Source organism: Neolamprologus multifasciatus, chromosome 5, assembly GCF_963576455.1.
Source record: "Neolamprologus multifasciatus chromosome 5, fNeoMul1.2, whole genome shotgun sequence".
In the NCBI taxonomy this organism is placed as follows: domain Eukaryota; kingdom Metazoa; phylum Chordata; class Actinopteri; order Cichliformes; family Cichlidae; genus Neolamprologus; species Neolamprologus multifasciatus.
The window spans coordinates 16,220,430-16,240,986 of record NC_140443.1 but is presented as its reverse complement, the minus strand read 5'-3'; the positions used below and the strand labels follow the sequence as shown (position 1 = coordinate 16,240,986).

Sequence of the window (20,557 nt, the reverse complement as noted above, 5' to 3'; positions counted from 1 at the left end):
ACGCGTTACTTAATAACGCGTTAGTCCCAACACTGTGTATAAGTAAAATTGAAATTTGCCTTTTTTAGTTTTGTTTTTTGGCACTTTGAGTTCCTTAACACTTCTCTCTTTCTCTTTCTGTATTTCTGTCCACCTCACTCGCTTACACTAATATCCTGAGTGAGACCCACACATGTCTTTCCCTTCACTTGTAACCAAGAAACGAAAGTGAAGGGGAATGCTGGCAGGAGATCTCTGCTTTTTCTCTTTTCTGTTTTTTCTCCATATCAAAAGGATTGTCTAATTTTATGGGTGTAGATCAGGGGTAGGCAACCTTTTTGATGATGAGTGCCATCTAAAATTTCCTCAGAAGTCAATGTGCCATATGATTGCATTAGCATTAAATTTAATAACAATCTATATTAACAGTTAAACACTATATAGAACAACTTTATAGAATTAGATTTGTTCGCAGATGTTTGCAGCTATCAGCGAATAGTTATCAGATTTTTTTTTTTTTTAAAAATACACTTTTTATCCATAACAAGAACTCCATAACAGCAAATGAACTGTATAACAGAAAATGCAAATGCTATTTATGGTCTCCTCACAACAATGATAAGAAAAACAAACTCAGCCAATATGGCATGTTTGTTAATACAAAGATACACATGTTAATCTGATCTCTGGCCTCCCACTCAGAGACACAGGTCTCCGAGTGTCCAGTATTCAGACGGCTACCTGAGGACACTCATGTGAGAGAAAATCTGCTCACACAGATATGTAGAGCCAAGTACTGTCAATAAGGCCTCTGCAATGTTCTGAAGACAGTTAAACTTGTCAGGTAGTGATGCCGTGGCCATTTATTTTTTAATGCACCTTCTCAGATTAATTCACTGCGTGTCGTGCCCAGGGCTGGACTGGGACAAAATATTGGCTCGGGCATTTGGCTAGAGACCGGCCCACCAGGTATTATAGGAAAAGCCATAAAGCCTTTGAATGAAAGCAAAGGCTGTGACAGTGATGCACACTGTCTTGTTGGTATATGTATGATTTCTATACATTTTACGTCAGATAAAAACTATAATATAATATAACAGATAATTATTTGTTAAAAGCGAGACATTGTAAATGAGAATAAGAAAGAAAAGTTTTTCTTTGTGCCCCCCTTTCCCTGTTAATACCCTACCTGGCCCCCCTGGCAAAACTTTGCTAGACCCGCCCCTGCACAGTTACCAGCTGTCAGCTACATAGAAAAGGATCCTGGTGTTACTTCTCAGAAACAGTTCATAACTTCCCTTCAACTCATTCATGTCACCTAAAAGGTAAACCTGTTTCTCCATCACCTGTTCAGCTCTGATGATTCAGTAGGGACATCTCCTGGTTTCATCTTCATGTTTCCCTCTCACCACATATCCAAACCAATATCATGACCAGCAGCTTTTACAGCTGTGGCTCCAGCAAACATCAGCTGATACTAGGAATTAATATTAAATAAATTCTAACAACAGCTGATGAAGCTTAAACTTGCTGCTGTTGTTTAACGCAACATCCGGCGGTTTCCTCTTTCTGGCGCAAAGCGGACGATAAACAAACAAGAGAGAAAAGCCGATCAGCTGATCATTGATCAGTTTCATGATTGAAGTAGCAACAGGTGAGGGAGGGGGAGAGAATGAGAGAAGAAGAGGCAACTCCAGCTTTGTGTCTTTTTCCATCCTAGCTGAAGTACGGGACAAACTGTGTCCCTTCTCAGCTCAACACCAAACACGTAATATTTTCTCTGAATGCGGGACGATTCCGTCTTTTTACGGGAAGGTTGGCAACTCTACTAACTAACCTTATGAATAAAATAAAGTTCAACATCAGTAACATCATAGCACCCACCCAGCTGTATAGAAACTCCATCATGCTAGCTAGTACGCAGTACGAGTTATTGTAACTGGCTGTAAAAAGTCAGCACAACGAAAATAAACTAAACTTGGTTTATATCTGACCCAGATAGACTGCAGGTCATAACTTCTTACCTGAAGTTCAGTTCACCTGACACTCGGACCGGCAACTGCCTCGGGTCTCTCCTCCTCCTGTATATCCTGAGTTATTTTTACACATCGACCAGCATCTAGCCAATCCACCACCTTTCATTGTTTATACCGTTACAAAAAAATTAAATAAAAATTACCGGCCCATAAAAATGAAATATCACATCAGGCATACCGGGCAAATAAATGACCGGTATGCGTGATGGCCAGTCCAGCTATGGTCGTGTCACCAGTTAACCCTTCATGCCACAGCTGGCACGCGTGCCCAGGGTTGCCGACCCCTGGTGTAGGTAAACACATAATTTCTTATTTTTCCATTATCTCTTTAATGTCTGTGAGCAAGATGGGCAGACTGTGATCATAGGATCACAAGGGAAAGACATGGTCAGCAACAATGTTCTGGTAGGCTGTGGTGTTTAAATCATGCTCAGCTAGACAGGATGGATCCATGCTTTCATGCTGTTCAAAGTTTGACTCTACCATCAGAATATTGCAGCAGAAACTGAGACTCATCCAGCAAGGGAGTTTTTCTAATGTGTTTCCAATCTTTTTTTTTCTTTCGAATCCTCAGTTTCCTGTTCTTAGCTGACAGTGTGACACTGTGCGATCTTGGGTGTAGACCATCTGCTTCGTGGTTCAGTGAGTTCTACATTTAGAGATGCTCTTTTGCATACCTTTGATGTTGCTGATGTTTATGTTGTTCCTATTGTTTTCCTTTCAGCTTGAAGCAGACCTCTGACTTCAATAAGGCATTTTCATACAGATAACTGCTGTTCAGTAGATATTTTCTTATCAGACTTTTCTCTGTAAACTCTTGAGATGGTTAGGTGGGAAAATCCCATTAGATCAGCAGTTTCTGACATACTCAGATCAGCCTGTCTGACATGTTTAAAGTCACTTAAGTCGCCTTTCTTTGCCATCCCAATGCTCAGTTTGAACATTTTAAATACAGCAGTTTGTCTTGACTATGGCTTGTGAGGTGCTTTAAGAAGTATAGGTGTACTTTTCAAAATGGCCAGTGAGTGTAACTAGCTTTGTCATCATATGTTACCAGTTGGGCTGTGTGTTAAAGAGAGACAAACAAAGTGAGCAGTAAAGACAGTACAGTTTGTTATGTTTTATATCTTTAGTTTCCTAAACTCTTGAATGATTGGAATATAAACATATTAATTTTGGGTCGCCTTATCTAAGAAATGTTCATAAACCAACAGAGAGAGAGAGATAAAACAGGAGCGGGGGTTGTTTTTTTCAACATCCGTTTTTCAAGAAGCGAGTGTGTGGTTGTATCTTGTATCTTGCACTAATCAAGAATATGTGGTTTTTCCATTTGCCATTTGAGTCCATATGCCATAATACAATGTCAATTTTTTCTGCCTAAACAAAACAAAGATACATAATTAACTGTTTCCGATAGCTTAACCACAGTACCAATACCTTTTTTCCTGAACAAAGAAAAAAAGCACAGAAAAAGGTTAATAAACATGCTAAAAATACCCTCAAAGCTGTATTTCAGTTTAAACGATGTTTTTTTCCATCATACTTTATATGGATCTAAATTTTTTTTTACCGGTGTTTGAGTTAGTAAAACATCTTATTACTTATGTACTGAATTGTACAGAATTTTATTATTATCAATATTCAAGTTGTAGACATATAGCTTGAATTTTAAATATGATGGCTCTTTAAATTGTTGACTCACATAATTAATTAATCCAGTGTTAAAAAATTAGACACTATATTTAGTATCTTAGAATACCTGTTAGAAACTAGGTTATTACTAACATGTCATAGATGTAAAATATGTGTTTCAATTTAAGTTTTTAAAAAAAAAAAAATTAATAAAACATTACAATTTGTAGTAACATAGACAGTCACCGAACTTATAAAGCAGTCTGGGACAGCCCCATATAAAGAGCTTATGCAGGTGGCGTCTCTCTTTTGTCACATTCTTATGCTGTGTGTCACACAGGAAATAGTGGCATTTCTCAGCACCGAAGAACTGAATATGGCTATGCTCAAAGTCCTCATACTTATTTTGATTTTTAACCAACATGTTACTGGTTTGAAATGCAAAAGAGGTAAAGTATGCCTTTTATCATTTTACTCACTCTGTATAATGCTGTAAAATTCAGTTTTTCACTTTCTGAATTTTATTTTGAAAGTATAGTAATTGCTGTAATTAAACTGTGTCCTTTCTTTGAACACTGTGAAATCCTTGAAGGTGAAAAAGTATCCCGCACCGGAAATGCATGTGAGCTCTGCAAACCAGGCTCTTATCAGGATCATGAAAATACTTCAAAATCTTGTAAAGCATGTACAACGTGTGACCCTAGTAAGTGTTGAAGCTTTTGTAACTTATTAGAAAAACAACTGCTATGTGAGCAGCTGATGATAAACCCGCTCTGTTAATGGAGACAAAACATGTAGTTCACACTCAAATTACGACACCAGGATTAAGAACATTCTTTGTTTATTTATTTATTGCAGATTATGGTAGTGTCATTAAACAGGATTGTACCAGATTGACAAACACAAAATGTGAGTGTCGTAAAGACTTTGTTCCATGGGACAGTGATTCTTCCAACTGCAAATGTGCCAAGGGATTTAAACGAATAGGAGGTACAAGACTGGATCATAATATTGGATCATTTACCATACACACTAAAGAAAATGTCTTTTTAAATCATCAATTGTTTTTTTTTCCTGCTAGGAGAATGTAAAAAATGTGAAGAAGGATTTTTCATTACATCTGAAAACTCAGACTGTAAAAAATGGAAAGAGTACGTATTCTAGTGTTTTAGTACTTTTAATGCAATATATGATAAAATTTTGTTCCAACAGGGTCTGGAGTTGACGCTTGTTGTTAACAGCTTTGTCATTTATCTTTCATTCTAGATGTAAATCAGGGGTGAAAATCAGTGGAACTGCATCGTCAGATGCCACCTGTAATGAGCCAAACAGTAATACTCAAACCACTACACCTCCCACATCAAACACAATTAGTACTCTTAAAATTTTAATAACTCAACGTCCACATGAGGGGGCCAAAACTCAGGGGATGGATACTACTACTACTCCACGAGTGGCCACTTCCACAAAGAAAGTGCTTCCAACTCCTCCTGTATATGCAGGCAACCACATTGGTAAGCCCTTTTCCTATCGTGCAACCTCAGATCAAAAGTAAAGCTAAGTAAACTTAGCAGGTTTATTTTGTCTTACCAGGTATGGCCCTGCTTATTTTCGGAATTGTCGGACTAGTTGTACTAACTGTTGTGACCTGCAAGCTGCACATCACTGACTGCTGGCACAAGCAAAAAACAGTACAACGTATGTGGCAAGTGATTCACACTTCAGAGAATAAGAAAGGTCTTGGTGGTTTCATGTCGAGAAGTTGAATGAAAAAGGTGACGCACCAAAATTTGAAGCAACAGGCAGCAACAGTTCACCTTCTTGCATCAAGATATATGCCCACACCCCCCCAGAAAACCCTTAACCATGTCAGAGATTTATTTCTTTATCATATTTTGCCACTATTAGAAAAATGGGCAATATTTCTTCACAGAGTGCTTCACACACTCTGAGATTGTGCTGTTTCAAATGGGAAATAGTTATTGTCAACAATATTATTGAATTAATTAACTAATTGGTAGTTAATTAAGCTTTTTGAAATAAAATATATATTTTTTGTTTACAGCAATGGACTCCTTGTGCCGCACGCCAGTTGAGGAAAGCTGTAATGAAAGCCAGACCCCGCTCAAGTCAGACTACATGGAACCTTGAAGTTAAACTTGTTTTTATTTTTTTTTTCATTTAGGCATGAAATACACAGCTGAACCTTTGACTCAGGTAATCGTTATATCAGTATTTTTCCTTACAGTGTTGCTTTTGTATTAGAAATATATCATCAAACTATTTACTATATCTGTATTGTTACAGGTGTATTTTCAAGTTAATATTTGACTTTTGTTTGTTCTGTTTTAGTAGAATTGTGAATTATCACAAACATATTGCAAGCCTCTTACCTCACTTTTTAAACTGTGAAACAGCAAGTAGTAAACAATAGTTTTCACTACTTGAACTGTTGTACATTGACCATAATATTATTTTTATTAATATTATTATGTTGCTCAAAGAAATCTGTATAATGTTAGTATTGATCAACATTTTCTATATGCAGATTTTTGTACAGCGACCTCAGCAATCATGCCACTAAATGCCTCTGTGAAATGTTTGCATATTCAATGCATATATATATATATATATATATATATATATATATATATATATATATATATATATATATATAATGCGACTAACTGGGGCTTGTGAGAAGCCTGAGAAATACCCAGTGAGACCAGTACAATCAATACCACTGATCCAGGATATATTACAAACTACTTTAATTTTTGCATGAAGTCTTTCTGCCCATTGTGTCTCAGTTTTTGATTACTCAGCTCTGTTCAAATTAGCAGGTCTGTGAAAACAAACATGCTTTCAGTGATGTGTGGGTTTGGCGGAGTTCCCCCAGGCACCTAAATGTGGCTCTTTTTCCCCACTGAGACATACATCCTCTCATGTTTTCATTTTGGCCTTTGGAAAGACTGATGTTTTAAATGTGAGGACTTTCATGTTGTTTATACCTCATTGGAGATGTTTCTCGGATCACATAGTCAGAGGAGTTATGAAAGCGTCCTCATACTTCTCCTCACTTATGTTTTGCACCAGAAACCAGACACACACATTCATAAATTTCAGTTAATGCTTTGTCTGTCTGGTTCACTCTTTGTGAAGAACCGGATATGGAAAAAGCTACCGCACCGTAAATCTTCCCAAGGAAAGTGATTTAAATAAAGACAGAAGTATATCAAGTTTTCAGATCCATTATTTAAGTATAAACATGTATATAACAGTCCAACCTTAACTTGATATTAAAAATTCAGCATTTATTTAAGTATAACTCACAGGAAGTAAATATTCTTACTTAGTAAAGATTACTTTTTATTAGTTTGTATACTATTAGGTATTACATTAATCTTAATCTATCTGTGAGTAGGCAACATTTTACTGTTGTAGCTGCTTTTTGTAAAACGCAAATATGACTTACAGAGAGTACACACATACTGGAAACCCTGCAGGTAGTTTGCTTTCAGTAAATGTCAGAGATGTAGGAAGTAGGTGTGTGGTTTCAAAGAAAAATACAGCACCTGAAACAACCTTTTCATCTGGTTTTGTAGTACAGCAGCTTGCATGCTATACTTCATGCTGTATGCTGTACATACAATATATGCCCTTTTGTTTTTATTATTATTTGTATTTGTTAGCTTTTTAACTCGGCAATCTCTGTAATTCTATGTGTGCAAATTCTGGGAAACCGTATATGCTTTTCTGAGTAGGCATGTATTTGCATTTGCTTGACATTTAGTCCTTATTGCAGCAAACTCATAGTAGCCTATTGTTTATGTTGGACTTTTTTTTCTGAAATATAACATATATTATTCTGTTTTTTTTTTTTTTGGTGACAAGACAAAAAAAGTGTTCTTTTTTGTAAAAATGTATCTTGGCTTCTATATTCACTTTATTTTGATGCTATGTTTATAATGTAAGTAATGGTTTTTGTATTGTTTTGTTTCTTTTTTACAATAGGAAGTATAAAATTAAATGATCTAAATAGATACAGCTGATCTACAGGTACTGAATTTGTACATCCTGTAATGTCTAAAACCCATTAACACATTAACTACACAGCGAACAGTTCAGCTAATGTCACCCTGAGCTGTTAACCACTAGCAGACCCAAAGTGGGCTGCTTAGGTCAATGTCTTGATCACATTTTCTTTCATCTTGAACTTTTAGTGTGATGCCGACTGAAGTGACATAACTTAAGGACGACGTGAGCAGTTTCACATCACTTTTACTCCAGCCACAAAACACGTGTAGCTTTTTGACCTATATGTATAAAATCAGTGGAGTTACATATACTCCTTAGAGAACAGCCTAAGAGAAGTAAATACTGTAACCGTGTCATTATTTTTGATTGAAGCCTTGCCGTTTCTATTCATCTGCATCAAATGTTCCGACGGCACCATTCATAAAGTTTATCAGTTGGAAGGCTCTGTTACAGAACATGCTCCTTTCACCCACAAAGTAGGTGGCACTTCTGTGCTCTACTTGTGAAGGGAAATCCTGATTTCTACAGTGTCACTGCCGCCCTTTGTGGCTATATAGTGTGACGGTACTAGTAGCTACTGTCTACTGCGTAGTGAGCACGCATATGCTAACGTCACATCCTGAAGGTTTCGTACATTGAACCATGTGGTTTGGTCTGTCTGTCAATGACGGAAGTAAATGTCTGTAGTTTCTTTTTTTATGATAGGAGGGCACACGTCATGTGGTTTAAGTAGGTGGCAGTTTTGCACAGGGGTGTAAATGGTAAATGGACTGATTCTTATATAGCGCTTTTCTACTCTCCCGGAGTACTCAAAGCGCTCTATACAACATGCCACATTCACCCAGTCACACCCATTCTCACAAGCACTTTATCTATACTTTAGTGCTTTTTCTAACTACATTCACACACATTCATACTCCGATGGACGCATCGGAGAGCAACTTGGGGTTAGTATCTTGCCCAAGGATACTTGGCACGCAGACTGGAGGAGCCTGGGATCGAACCTCCAACCTTCCGATCAGTAGGTGACCTGCTCTACCTCCTGAGCTACAGCCACCCTGTCTACACACCCTGGGTGTCAGATATTAACCCTCTGATGCATGAATTATGAAAACCTTGGTCAAGATTTTTTTTCTTAAGTGCTTTTATTCTTCTAAGGACATGAAAAAAAATGTTCAACTCTTTTTTTCCAAAATTTGTTTTTTTTAAAAATAAAGTTATAGACTTGTCCACTCCAGTGACCACTATGCATCAGAGGGTTAATTAATTACTTCTTATGACTAAATCTGATCATTTCTGATGTACTCCCATAGCTTCTGCAAATATGGTCCGTCAAAATTTTAGTCAGGAAAAAATTATTAAATTGATAGTCAGCGTGTTTACAAGGCCAGCTGAGAGAGACAGTCACGTCTCTGGACTGGGGTGGGGAAGCTATAGTGTCAAAACCCATTCAGGTGCTTTTTCTAAACCACAGTAACTACTGCAGGATTTTTTTCCCCCTTTGTTTAACATTAGGAATCACCTAATGTTAAACAAAGGGGGAAAAAAAAATCCTCCGATTAGAGAAAGCCACATGTATGGCGCTTTGGCTTACTAATTACAATAAATGAAGTGGCTCATTTAACAAAATTTAAGCACCTCCTTGATTTGCCAGGAAACTCCCCGTCAACAAAAGCAACCTAAAGTACTGTCACCAAAAGGTCACAGAATGGCAGTAAAACTTTCACATCATCATGCATTTGCACTGTGTGCTCCTGCAACATATACATGTAGGCTACAAAAATAACCCTGCAAAAAATCACACGCTTGTTTTTCTGTACATACCATGTACATCTTTAGTCATCCCTTACTTTTTTGAGTTCATTGAGGTCACCTTTGGGTTTCAGCAGGGATTATCATACTCACTCATTGTGGGCTGTGGGATTTCCAGGCACAAAACTATAAAATATTGTTATTGCTTCTGTTAGTTGCTTTGTATTATATATACAATTTAAGTTAGTACACTTGTAAGAACATGTTGAACAATTCTAGAGGATCAGAAAAGTAAAAAATATTTTTTTCCCGCCAAAATTTCCATATCATTACAGTGGTCCCTCGTTTATCACGGGAATTACATTCTAAAAATAACTCGCGATAGGTAAAATACGCAAAGTAGCCAGCTTTATTTTATTTTTTTTACAATTATTATAGATGTTTTAAGGCTGTTTAACCCCTCACTACACACTTTATACACTTTTCTCAGACAGGCATGAACATTTTCACACTTTTCTCTATTGTTTAAACACTCTCAAAGTTCAAACCTTTGTAGAAAAATAAGTCCAGTATTATAGAATGAAACCAAAGATCAAACCCTGTTTTCAGGTCCAAAACATGGGAATAGAGCAGCTGCGAGATAATTCTACATTAATGAATCAATGGTACGGAAGTAGAGGAAGCAAGAAGAATGAGTTGAGTAAAGTTTGACTTATCTGACTGTTTTGTTTCGCTTAATGCGCCTTATAATCCGAAAAATACGGTAACTTCTACCTTCTTTTGGCATGTCCAGAAGTCCAACTTTCTGTGCGATGGTTAGCATCTTCCTCTGCCTTTTGGGTGCTACTGCAGGTGCCTTTGACGGTGCAAAACGTTTCATCGACATTATGTTTGTTGGGGAGAAAACTTAGAAACATACAGTACAGCACATCAGAGTCACACTGCTAGCGATCGACGATTTATGTAAATTTGACATCTGCTCCAACAATTATATGTAATGTGTGATCTTTTTCAAAAGTAAGTACAAGTGCGGAACAAAAATGCAGAAATAAAAATGCAAAGAGATACACATTACTTGCAAAGCAGAGAGTGCAAAGTTCATGTAAGAAAATGTAAAATTTACATATTTTGATAGTTTAGTTAGTCTGAGAAAAAAGGGAGAAAATAGTGACTACAGCACCAGGCATATAAATACAGGTGATGGGTGATGGTGAAGATGAGTGAGCAGATGGTTGTAGAATTTGCATAAGACCTTTGCAGATGAGCTTGAATGACAGACAGCCTGAAAGAGGGGGAGTGACAGCAAATTAAAAAAAAAAAAAAAAAAACAGAGAAAAGAGGCTGAATGACTCATAGAAGACAGACAAGTAGGTGCTTGGACAACAAAAGAGTTTTGAATAACATACACTACCGGTCAAAATTTTTTAGAACACCCCAATTTTTCCAGTTATTTAATGCAATTCAAGTCATTCAAGTCCAATGATTAGCTTGAAATGATAAAAAAAAGGTAAGTGATGAACTGGCAGAGATAAGAAAAAAGAGTAAGGTTACCCAAAACTGAAAAATAATGTATATTTCAGAATTATACAAAAAGGCCTTTTTGTGTTTTCAGGGAACACAAAATGTTAACTGCTGTTCTGCAGCAATGGAGGTTGATCAAGCCTTGAAAGCTGGTGCTTCTAATTCCTACAGGTGTTCCAAATGCATGATAGCAGTGTTGGAACACAATGTGGTACCATACCCTCATGAGCATCAGCAGAACAGTATTGTACTGCAGAAAGTAGTGTGTTGTTATAAAAATGGCGAGAAAAAGGCCATAACTGAATCAGAGAACAAGCTTCTGAGAGTTACCATCTTGCCTGATAGGCAGCTCACACGATAACAGCCTCAAGCACGGATTAATATTTGTCGCAGTCAGAGATGTGTATGTGTTACTGCAATCCGATTACTTTTTCCAAGTACGAGTAAAGTAAGGGATTACTATTGCAAAAAAGTAAATACTGTTACTTTCCTGTAAGCACACTGCATGACTGCATTACTAAACTGTGATTTTGTTTGTGAGAGCGTCTCATGACAATGATGCATGAGCATGCGATGTCCGTGGTAGCACCAGATGTATGTAGAGCAACTATTATATGGAGAGAGTATGACCATGCAGCGTTTAAAGCTTGGAAGTACTGACATTACTTTGTGTTTGATTCCGTAAAAGGTGACAAAACATTAGCGTCTGCTGTAGACTCAGTGTGGGAACAAATTTTTTTCTACAGTGAAAAATTAAACTTCAAATCTGAGACAGTACCTATCACGCTGGCATGGGAATGTGAAATTCACAGAGAAACCCCTGTATCCCCCACTGACATTACCGCTGCGGCACAGGGCAAACCTCCACCGGTCCCACTCCTGCTAAACAGATGAAAAAAGATTTAAGAACAACAGGACTTGGTAGAAAATAGGTTTAAATGTTAAACAATTTTTTTCCAGTCAGAGAATGTTGCATATACTTTTAAAAAAGTAATTAAGTAAGAAAGTAACTAAATACTTTTGAAAATAAGTGATCAGTAAAGTAACTGGATTACTTTTTTGGAGAAGTAATCAGTAAGTAGTTTCTAATAACTATTTTCAAGTAACTTGACCAAAACTGGTTGTAGTAAGCAAGTCTCAGTTTCAACTGTGAAGACTTCGAGCTGCAGCTACAGGATGAGTTGCAACAAGAAAGCATCAGAATAAGACAAAGAGGCTTGACTGGGCCATGAAACGCCACCATTGGACTGCTGAAGATGGGAAGAAGGTATTATGGACTGGTGAATCAAAACTTGAAATCTTCGGTTCAACAAGCAGGATCTTTGTATGCCGTCAAGTAGGTGAAAGGATGGTTGCACAGTGTGTGGCATCAACTGTCAAAGATGGACGAGGAAGTGTGATGGCCTGTGGCTGTTTGGCTGGATACCGGGTCGGTGACTTGTACAGAGTGAGAGGCACCCTGAACCAAAACTGGAAACATTGGGGCATTCTAAAAATGTTGACAGGTAATGTATATTTGAAGTTTAAATCGTTAAATTCAATAACCATTGTGCTAGAATGACCAGTTAAAGCTGGGTTAAAGTGGAAGATATGAAGTGCAGATCACTTAAGTGTTTCAACCACACTAAAAATGACAGGAAACATACCCACAGACAGCAATCTGAGGTTTCAGCCTGTGATGTTAAGTGGCAGACCTTCATAGACTTCTAGTCTATAAGCCATACCATTGTGTGGCTTTGCATAGAACTAAAGACCCATACATCTTATCCAGTAAAATGTATTAAATGGTAAATGGCCTGTATTTGTATAGCACTTTTACTAGTCCCCCCTAGGGACTCCAAACGCTTTACACACCCAGTCACACACTGGTAGAGGCAAGCTATAGTTGTAGCCACAGCTGCCCTGGGGCAGACTGACAGAAGCGAGGCTGCCATATTGTGCCATTGGCCCTTCTGGCCAACACCAGTAGGTGGTAGGTGAAGTGTCTTGCCCAAGGACACAACGACCGAGACTGTCCGAGCAGGGGCTCGAACCAGCAACGTTCCAATTACAAGGCGAACTCCCAACTCTTGAGCCACAATCGCCCCAGTCAGGGGACTGAGGACCATTAGATAAATACTGAAAAAAAAACTAAATAATAATAAATAAAAATTAATGAACACCTTTGGAGAGAAAGCACAAAGGAAAGCAACAAAGCTCTGTACTTTATACCTATAAAGCCAAGTATATAGTTTTCATGAGTTATTATTTTTTGTAAAGATTTCTACATCATCATCATCCTTTCTACAACATCAGTGTGATCCCCCCCCCCCCCCACCAAAAAAAAAAAAAAAAACCTAAAGGGAAACTTTATCTGTGCACAAGCCCTATCACAGCCATAGTGAGCACCACAGAGGAGAGGAATCTAGGAAAGAAGCTGTCATAAACAAAAAGAGGCTGTCACATGAAATTTGTCACCTGTCATTTGTGAGAGTGTGACATTATTTCAGGAGTGTTGTCTGCTTTAGATAAATCAAACTGCTTCACTGTAGATAAGCTTAGAAGTACAGCTTTATCCAGTTCAATTGTACAATAAAATAAAATATAATAGCAAGTAATCTGGTAAATTTACAGCAGTTAAAAAAAAGTTGAACTAAGCAAATTTTTTTCAGTTTAGCGTGTTCGTGAAATGATCTATATTTACTAGTGGTCTTTCACTTCCTGACTACACAGTCACACTCTCTGTCATGCTGACGTCAGCCACCGATATAAAAACCTGTAAGCGCACACAGAGCACTGGACACAATGATTCACTTGGACCGCTCCATGGCACTTATACCATTATTTGTGGCTTTTTGGACTATAGGATGCGTTAAAAGCTGCGGTGATCAACAGACTCAGATGAGTGGACGGTGCTGTAACAAGTGTCCCCCAGGTAAAAAAAAACAAAAAACTTTTAAAAAATCAGATGAGTGTCTTTCAATCTAATGTTTTGATTAGTTTGATCTAATTATCACAGTAGTGATCTGTTTGATGTATTGATCAGATTATGTGTTTAAGATGAGCTTTTTCGTTCAAGAATACTGAAAAATACTGAAAGTCGCTGATTTTAACTTTTTCCTGGTTTTAAAGGTACTTATGTAGAAGAGTTTTGCTCTGACAGCCAACAAACTGCCTGCAAAGCCTGTCCAGACGGACATTTCTCACAACTTCCCAACCTCTTTGACAGATGTGAAAAATGTCAGACATGTCAGCGTAAGTTGAGAGAAGCTGAGAAGGCATTTACCAGAACTAGCAAAACATGAAATATTGTGTTGAATTCAGTGGTTTCAATTCTTGTCTGTCTACAGATTATGCTGTGAAATGTACATCAACCACAAACGCAACCTGTAGTTGTGCCGCTGGTTTCCTGTGCTCCAACAGCATCTGTTCGACTTGTGTGAAAGACAAATGCGTCACAGGAGAGAAACCAAAAAGGACAGGTAAGAATGGACATTTTGAGTTTTTACAGCTGCGAGTAAAATATATATCCTGCCACAAACACTGGTTTGACTATTGCATCTGTGTAATTGTGGATATTTAGACTAATCCCTTAAAAGTCAAGACATGTTTATTATCACACGCTATTTAAAACAGATCCATGTGAAAGAATTTTTTTAATTTGTAATTTTATTCCACATCTGCTGTTCAACCTGAGCCTACTAATCAGGTAAAGGAGGAGCTGTTCATAATGTCAAGAGTGTTTAGCAAAGGTTCACAGAGTGAATGCTCAGTTCCCTTTTGTCTTAAGCTGCAGTCCTTACTATATGTCATCAGATATATACTCATAAAACCTCATCACTAGACTCATGACTGACCTCACGGCTGAAACTGACGATAAGTCACAGGATCACCAAAGCTGACAAAATCTGTCACCCTGTAACCACAAATGTCCCCCCCAAAGTATCTTCCATGTTTACTGAAATAGTATTTCTTTCTTTTGTTCCAGTCATCTCCTCGAATGCAAGGGTGATAGAATATTCGTATCAGTGTGAAGCCATATGTGGCGAAAAAGAATATTTCGATGTGCAAACGAATGACTGCAAACCACTGACACAGTAAGATCGATTTAAAGAGCTTCTGCTGCAGCGATACGTAAAAGAAGTTGTGAACATGCCAGTGATGTAAAAGCTTTGTGCTAAACAGGTGCAGCGCGCTGGGGTTTCCTGAAAAGTTTCCAGGGAACAGGACACACAACTCAATTTGTGACAGACCCGGTATGTACACATATTCACGCATTTTATTGACACAGGCTGTAATTTGTTGATTGCTCAGCACGTAACAATTGTGATACATGACAACAGAACATAGTGACAATATGCTGCAGGTGAATACGCGCACAAGAAACTTAACTATGATTTGACTTTTCACCAGGGCCCAAAGACGGTGGAGACTTCATTCATGTGATCCTTGGCATTAGTGTCTTTTTGCTGTCTCTCAGCCTCTTTCTGTTCATGTCCTACACATGTATAAAGTACCTAAGGATTCACACAGCAAGTAAGTTAATGGAAAATCATATCAGTACGTCAAAGTGAAATCACTGGCATGGGGAGATTTCCTTCCGAAAACCACATGTGGCATTTAAACAATCAAAATAAGTATTCATTAACAGAAGAAATTGATGTGACTCAACCTAAATATTACTGCTACTGCTCTTTTTAAAAATACCATCATAAGGGGAACTTCTCAGAATTATTTTCATATATTTTTGTGACGCTATAGAACTTTAATGCACTACAACTTCTATAGTGGTCAATTACTGGACATTATAGTGGACACTTCAATATTTGTCTGCAAAGTCTGCCCATAGGGACACTTCTCACAAGTTCACAACATCTTTGACAGGAGTGAAAAATGCAACTGTAGCGAACATCATGCTATAGTGATATTATGATCATCACTGCACTATATATATGTCAGTTTACTGAAAAAATATTGATTTACATTGGAATATAATCTGATAGCCTATAAGAGCAGAATCAGGATGTACTCAGATAAATTGTGCACATGTGACACTCCTTTTCTTCTTCTTCTTTTTAGAAATCCTCTAAGGCAGATTTAGTCAAACACATAAATACTAAAATTCTGTAGCACAAATTAATAGTTGCATTAATGCAGTATATAAAGTGGGAAGTTTTTATAAATATATCTGTTAGCTGAGCCCACTTCTTAGATAAGCAAGAGGAAAAATTGATGGATGGCTAGATGAGTTGTGTCTTACATTAAAGACATTTAAACCCTTGTGTGCATGGTGTCCACTACAGGGCAAAAAACCCCTCAATTAAGCTGGACATGTTTTAAGTCTGGTTTGGGAATATTAAAATAACCAAACCTCTCATTAAGTTAATAATAATTAAAGGTTAGTCTTAAAAGTCACATAACTTTTTTGAAAAAAATTTGAGCACATTGTGATAAAACCTTTAATACAGTTACAAAGCTGATGGATAGTCAAACTCTAGCCATGATGTCCGTCTGTCAAAAACGTCAAAGTCTGCTTATCTTGCTCCCATTTCTCAAAATATAAAAACGCAAGTGAGACTCACTATGAAAAGTGATTAAAGTTATGCCACTTATTTGTTTAAAACATACTGCACTATAGAACATCATAGTCATCAAAATGAAGTGGAAGTGAAGTGGAAAATGGGGGTGGCAGCAATGAAATGTGTGATGTTTATTATCGAATGCGTGGGTGTGCAGCGAGGAAATAATGTCATATTTCAACTAAAACATTGATGGTAATAATTCTCTCCCTGATTTAGACCACAAACCCATGCTGGCTGTTCCTACTAACATCAGTGACTTTCACCTACCAAAGGAAGAGAGCGGGCTTCAGTTTGTCCAGGATGGATCCAAGGACAGTGACAGTTGTGATCTAGAAAGCATTATTTTAAGATGATATTATAACTCTGTTCAATTACAGCCACTATGCTAAAAACTAAAGGTGTAAAATATCTTGCTTGACATCAGTGCACAGGATCTAGGAGGGAAAGTGAAAAACATTTGTAGAACAGACTTGATGATTCCTTTTGATCTTTAGCATGACTTAAACAGAAACACATATGTATGGATTCATATTTAAAACCTCACTTTGATGTGGTACTGATTTTATCTCAAGTCTATACTTGAAATAGATGATTTCTTGTTGAATATTCAGGGGTATTGCAGTTTGGTCTGTAACACACGTGTTCGTCCCTGAGGTGGACCTTGCAGTTTGTGCCCTTCTGGCATGAGTTACAGATGAGCAACACAAGTTTTTTATGTTTATTATACTGCAAATAAACACACTGTTGGGAATGTTTTAGGTAGGTAGAGTTAAAGAAATTCTACAAACGAAAACAAATCTGGTTGGTTTATTTTGTTTCTGTAGTATAGAAAAACAGATAAATTGTAATCAGAAAAAATTAAATGGTTTTAGTCATTTTTCCTTTGTCGATCTATCATATGATTAATGAAAAATCTGCACACATTTTGTCGTTACAAGAACTGCTTTTTAAAACATTGTTAAAGTTTGTCAAAAGCTGTCTTCAACAGTCAAGCTCCAACTGGATATCTATTAATTGCAACAGCACATGTTTGTTTCTTTTATATTTCTTTTGTAACTGCATAATGACTGTTTTATAAATATTAATTATTTTTTATATATTTTTTCTGTTATCATGCTGCAATACTAGAGTTGTGAATTGTGTTTCTAGTTTTTAAAATAATTTATTTAATATATGTTATCATAGTTCTTCATTTTCATATTGTATATAAAAAGTGACATTATTCAATGTCTCACCTTCAGTGGCAGTGGTTGTTGTAGTGTTGCTGTGACGTGCAAGCCGGGATATGCTATAATAAACGTGTGACTGTTGTTTTTTTGTTCATAAAAACTTATTGACAAAAAGAACGCAAACAGTGGGCGTTACACAAAGGGTGCACTTCCTCTGCGTCCCTGCGGAGGCGCTGATGAGCACGTTTTGGCTGAGCGGTCATATGACAGCTGCTTTTGTCCCTCTTCCCTTCCCCACTGGAAAAACGGCACATCTGACAGGGAGGGAGACGAAACAGGTACCACCATCAGGGGAGCGCTGACCACCGACCTCAAGATGCTGGCACTAATAAACCGGCTTTTGGACTGGATCAAGTCTCTGTTTTGGAAGGAGGAGATGGAGTTGACGCTGGTCGGCCTGCAGTACTCGGGGAAAACAACATTTGTAAACGTGATCGCTGTAAGTCTCCAGCTGCTACTAGCCGCCTTGCTAGGATACGGCTAACAGCCTTAGCTCGCATAATTGCATAGAGGTTACTAAGCTAGAAGTGGGCTAAACACTGTCCGGTTCTCTCGGGTGTGCTTTGCTCTGTTGGTGGAGCCAGCATCCATAACACACACCGCAGTCAAGAGGAGTTGCTGTTTTATGTTTAGCTGTTTAGTTTTGCAGCTTACCGGCTAGTAGGATGCAGTGTTATGGTCTAAACCCCAAAGCTCAAAAGCAGTATTTGACATAGTTTTACAACAAGGAGTTAAAAGCTGTCTGGAGTGCTTTAGTTACCAGGAAGTAAACGTAATAACATAAACGTAACAGTAACTGTTGACAGCGGTGCAGCCAAACTGGAAAGATCACTTATGGTCATATGAACGTGTGTCATTGTAGTACAGGTCCCCTGTACCAGTGTTATACAGGTGTCCTGCCAAAGGAGATCATCTGCCAAAAATGATTGCGAGTGTTTAAACTAATGTAAATGAATTGGGCAGTGAAAAATGAACCACAATAACTTTGTTTTTCATCTATAACATAACATATTCTAAGGGTAATTTCTTCTTCTTCTTCTTCTTCTTCTTTTTTTAAATTTTTTTTTTTTATAAATAACCCCTTTGAAAATGATCCCGACTCCAACCTTTTTACCAATATAAGCAAATATATTGCACATAAAAACATAAACACACAAAACACTTTTTGGCAGATGATCACTTTTGGGAACGACTGGTTTCCAAAATCATGAGGACAACTAACAGAGTCTGGGTGGGTTATCGTCTTTATTTTTTATATTTATTTTCTTGTATTTAGAAAAGTCAGCTTCTCAGTTTCTGTAGCATTAATGCTTAAATGTGAGATTATAAAGCAGTGTCAGATTTCCATGACACATCTAAAAAAGGGACTAGATTAACACTGCACTTAAGTCAAGCACACGTAAACAAAAGGAGAAGACATTTTTGCACTTAAAAGACACAAAAAAACAACAGCAGATTGTAGCTTCTTGGTAGGGGTGTTGGTTTCTCATGTAACTTTGCAGTTATTTCTCAAAAACTGGTGGGGCAATCCAGGTTGCCTAAAATGGGTTTCTTTCTTTTTTTCTCCCAAACCTTTGGTTGTTTTAGTTTCACATATGGGGCCCTAGTGAGGGTGGCAACAGATGGCAGGCATGCCTTTTACTCCATCAGCTGGCAGATAACCAATCAGATTAAATGTATCTGGTGTAGGCAAGGTCTGATTGGTGCAGCCTTTCGTCTTAAAATGAAATAGCTTCAGATCAGTCAGGATTCATTCTGTACTTTTCTCTAATGTGCATCTTGTGTGTGTTTATGTAACAGTTGTTATCCAAAGTATGGATGAGTAATCAATTTTCAAAGAGATATGTTGCCGGGATGTTAGAGGAAGCTCTTTAAAAACATTTGTGCACTTGAGATGTTTATCTCCGCTGGCAGAGTTAAAAACAAGTATGCACTTCCTCTGCCAAACCGTGGCATTCTGGTTTCTGGCTGGTGTATTTTTATGTTTTTAATCAGTTTTACTAGGTGATAGTCAGTGTATTAATGATGTATAACCTCTGCTTTCAAAAAAATTCTCAATCATTTATTTGCTCCGGCCACTAATTCAACATTGGTATTCTACTATTATGTGAGCTCAGTTTTAAACATTATATATTTATGTGTTGGTCCTTTTTGTTACACAAACACTCAGGCTACTGGAAGTTGTGAATTTTATTTTATTTTTTTAAAGAATATATTTATTAAATTAGGTTAAAGTGAAAGTAATTCTTTCTAAAGACTCCGACTTGCACAGTTGAAACACTTAAAAGAAACACTGAATTGTGCTGAGGTTATATGCGTGCTGAAAAAAACAGATTTTTATCAGGCATTTACTGCGAAGAAGACGACATCTCTATAGAAATTTTTTTTGGTGTCCACACTTATCTGGTGATATCAAGGTTTTTGGGGTTGGAACGTACTCTTCCCCTTCCTTTACGCTGAGTAAATGAAAAAAATACCCTACCAGACACTGACAATAGAGTTCATGAGTAGTTATGCAGGGGTGGTTCCGCCTTTCTCAGTCATAAGACCGTTCACTCATTTCCACTTAGCTTTGTCAGGTGACTCTGGCGAGTCATGTGCTGTGAAATGTTCGTGCACCCGGCAGTGCAGGTTCACGAAGCATGGAGAAGGATATCTGCAGCTTGTGAACTTAAAAGGGAAATTCCACTGATTTTTCATACACAAACACATTTTCTTTCCACTGCAGTTTACACAAAGCATTAACAAAAGGCCATTCACAAAAATCCTAAACGTTTTATTTTATTGTCATTTCAATAAAATGATTCAC

General features: G+C 37.4%; 3 protein-coding genes and 1 long non-coding RNA gene across 4 annotated transcripts in view; all 4 read left to right on the top strand.

Annotated features, from left to right (window-relative positions):
• The first annotated feature begins 41 nt into the window (after positions 1–41).
• LOC146518300 (uncharacterized) lies at positions 42–3,574 on the top strand. Its single transcript, XR_014873993.1, has 2 exons — positions 42–2,657; positions 2,740–3,574. It is a non-coding gene; the product is annotated as an uncharacterized LOC146518300 (long non-coding RNA).
• A 335-nt stretch (positions 3,575–3,909) lies between these two features.
• On the top strand, positions 3,910–7,134 carry LOC146518299 (tumor necrosis factor receptor superfamily member 4-like). Its single transcript, XM_085158834.1, has 7 exons — positions 3,910–4,096; positions 4,240–4,350; positions 4,506–4,637; positions 4,729–4,798; positions 4,914–5,161; positions 5,241–5,345; positions 5,713–7,134. The coding sequence occupies exons 1-7, from the start codon at positions 3,937–3,939 to the stop codon at positions 5,796–5,798; spliced, it is 912 nt and encodes a 303-aa protein (XP_085014960.1). The 5' UTR covers positions 3,910–3,936; the 3' UTR covers positions 5,799–7,134.
• A 6,591-nt stretch (positions 7,135–13,725) lies between these two features.
• On the top strand, positions 13,726–17,855 carry LOC146518298 (tumor necrosis factor receptor superfamily member 3-like). Its single transcript, XM_085158827.1, has 7 exons — positions 13,726–13,872; positions 14,070–14,192; positions 14,288–14,419; positions 14,926–15,034; positions 15,123–15,193; positions 15,351–15,473; positions 16,736–17,855. Exons 1-7 carry the CDS (start codon positions 13,743–13,745, stop codon positions 16,870–16,872), a joined length of 825 nt encoding a protein of 274 aa, XP_085014953.1. The 5' UTR covers positions 13,726–13,742; the 3' UTR covers positions 16,873–17,855.
• Positions 17,856–17,932: 77 nt separating this feature from the next.
• LOC146518297 (ADP-ribosylation factor-like protein 8B-A) overlaps positions 17,933–20,557 on the top strand; it is a 5,685-nt gene continuing 3,060 nt past the window's right edge. The window contains exon 1 of the mRNA XM_085158828.1: positions 17,933–18,187. Coding sequence (XP_085014954.1) covers positions 18,065–18,187 — 123 coding nt within the window. The 5' untranslated portion in view covers positions 17,933–18,064. The remainder of the gene's footprint in view (positions 18,188–20,557) is intronic.

Coding starts and splice junctions, on each gene's coding strand:
- LOC146518299 (XM_085158834.1), top strand. CDS start 3,937: ATGCAGGTGGCGTCTCTCTTTTGTCACATTCTTATGCTGTGTGTCACA. Junction 4,097..4,239: donor TGGTTTGAAATGCAAAAGAG/GTAAAGTATGCC, acceptor AAATCCTTGAAG/GTGAAAAAGTATCCCGCACC. Junction 5,162..5,240: donor ATATGCAGGCAACCACATTG/GTAAGCCCTTTT, acceptor TTGTCTTACCAG/GTATGGCCCTGCTTATTTTC.
- LOC146518298 (XM_085158827.1), top strand. CDS start 13,743: ATGATTCACTTGGACCGCTCCATGGCACTTATACCATTATTTGTGGCT. Junction 14,420..14,925: donor AGAGAAACCAAAAAGGACAG/GTAAGAATGGAC, acceptor CTTTTGTTCCAG/TCATCTCCTCGAATGCAAGG. Junction 15,035..15,122: donor GACTGCAAACCACTGACACA/GTAAGATCGATT, acceptor TGTGCTAAACAG/GTGCAGCGCGCTGGGGTTTC.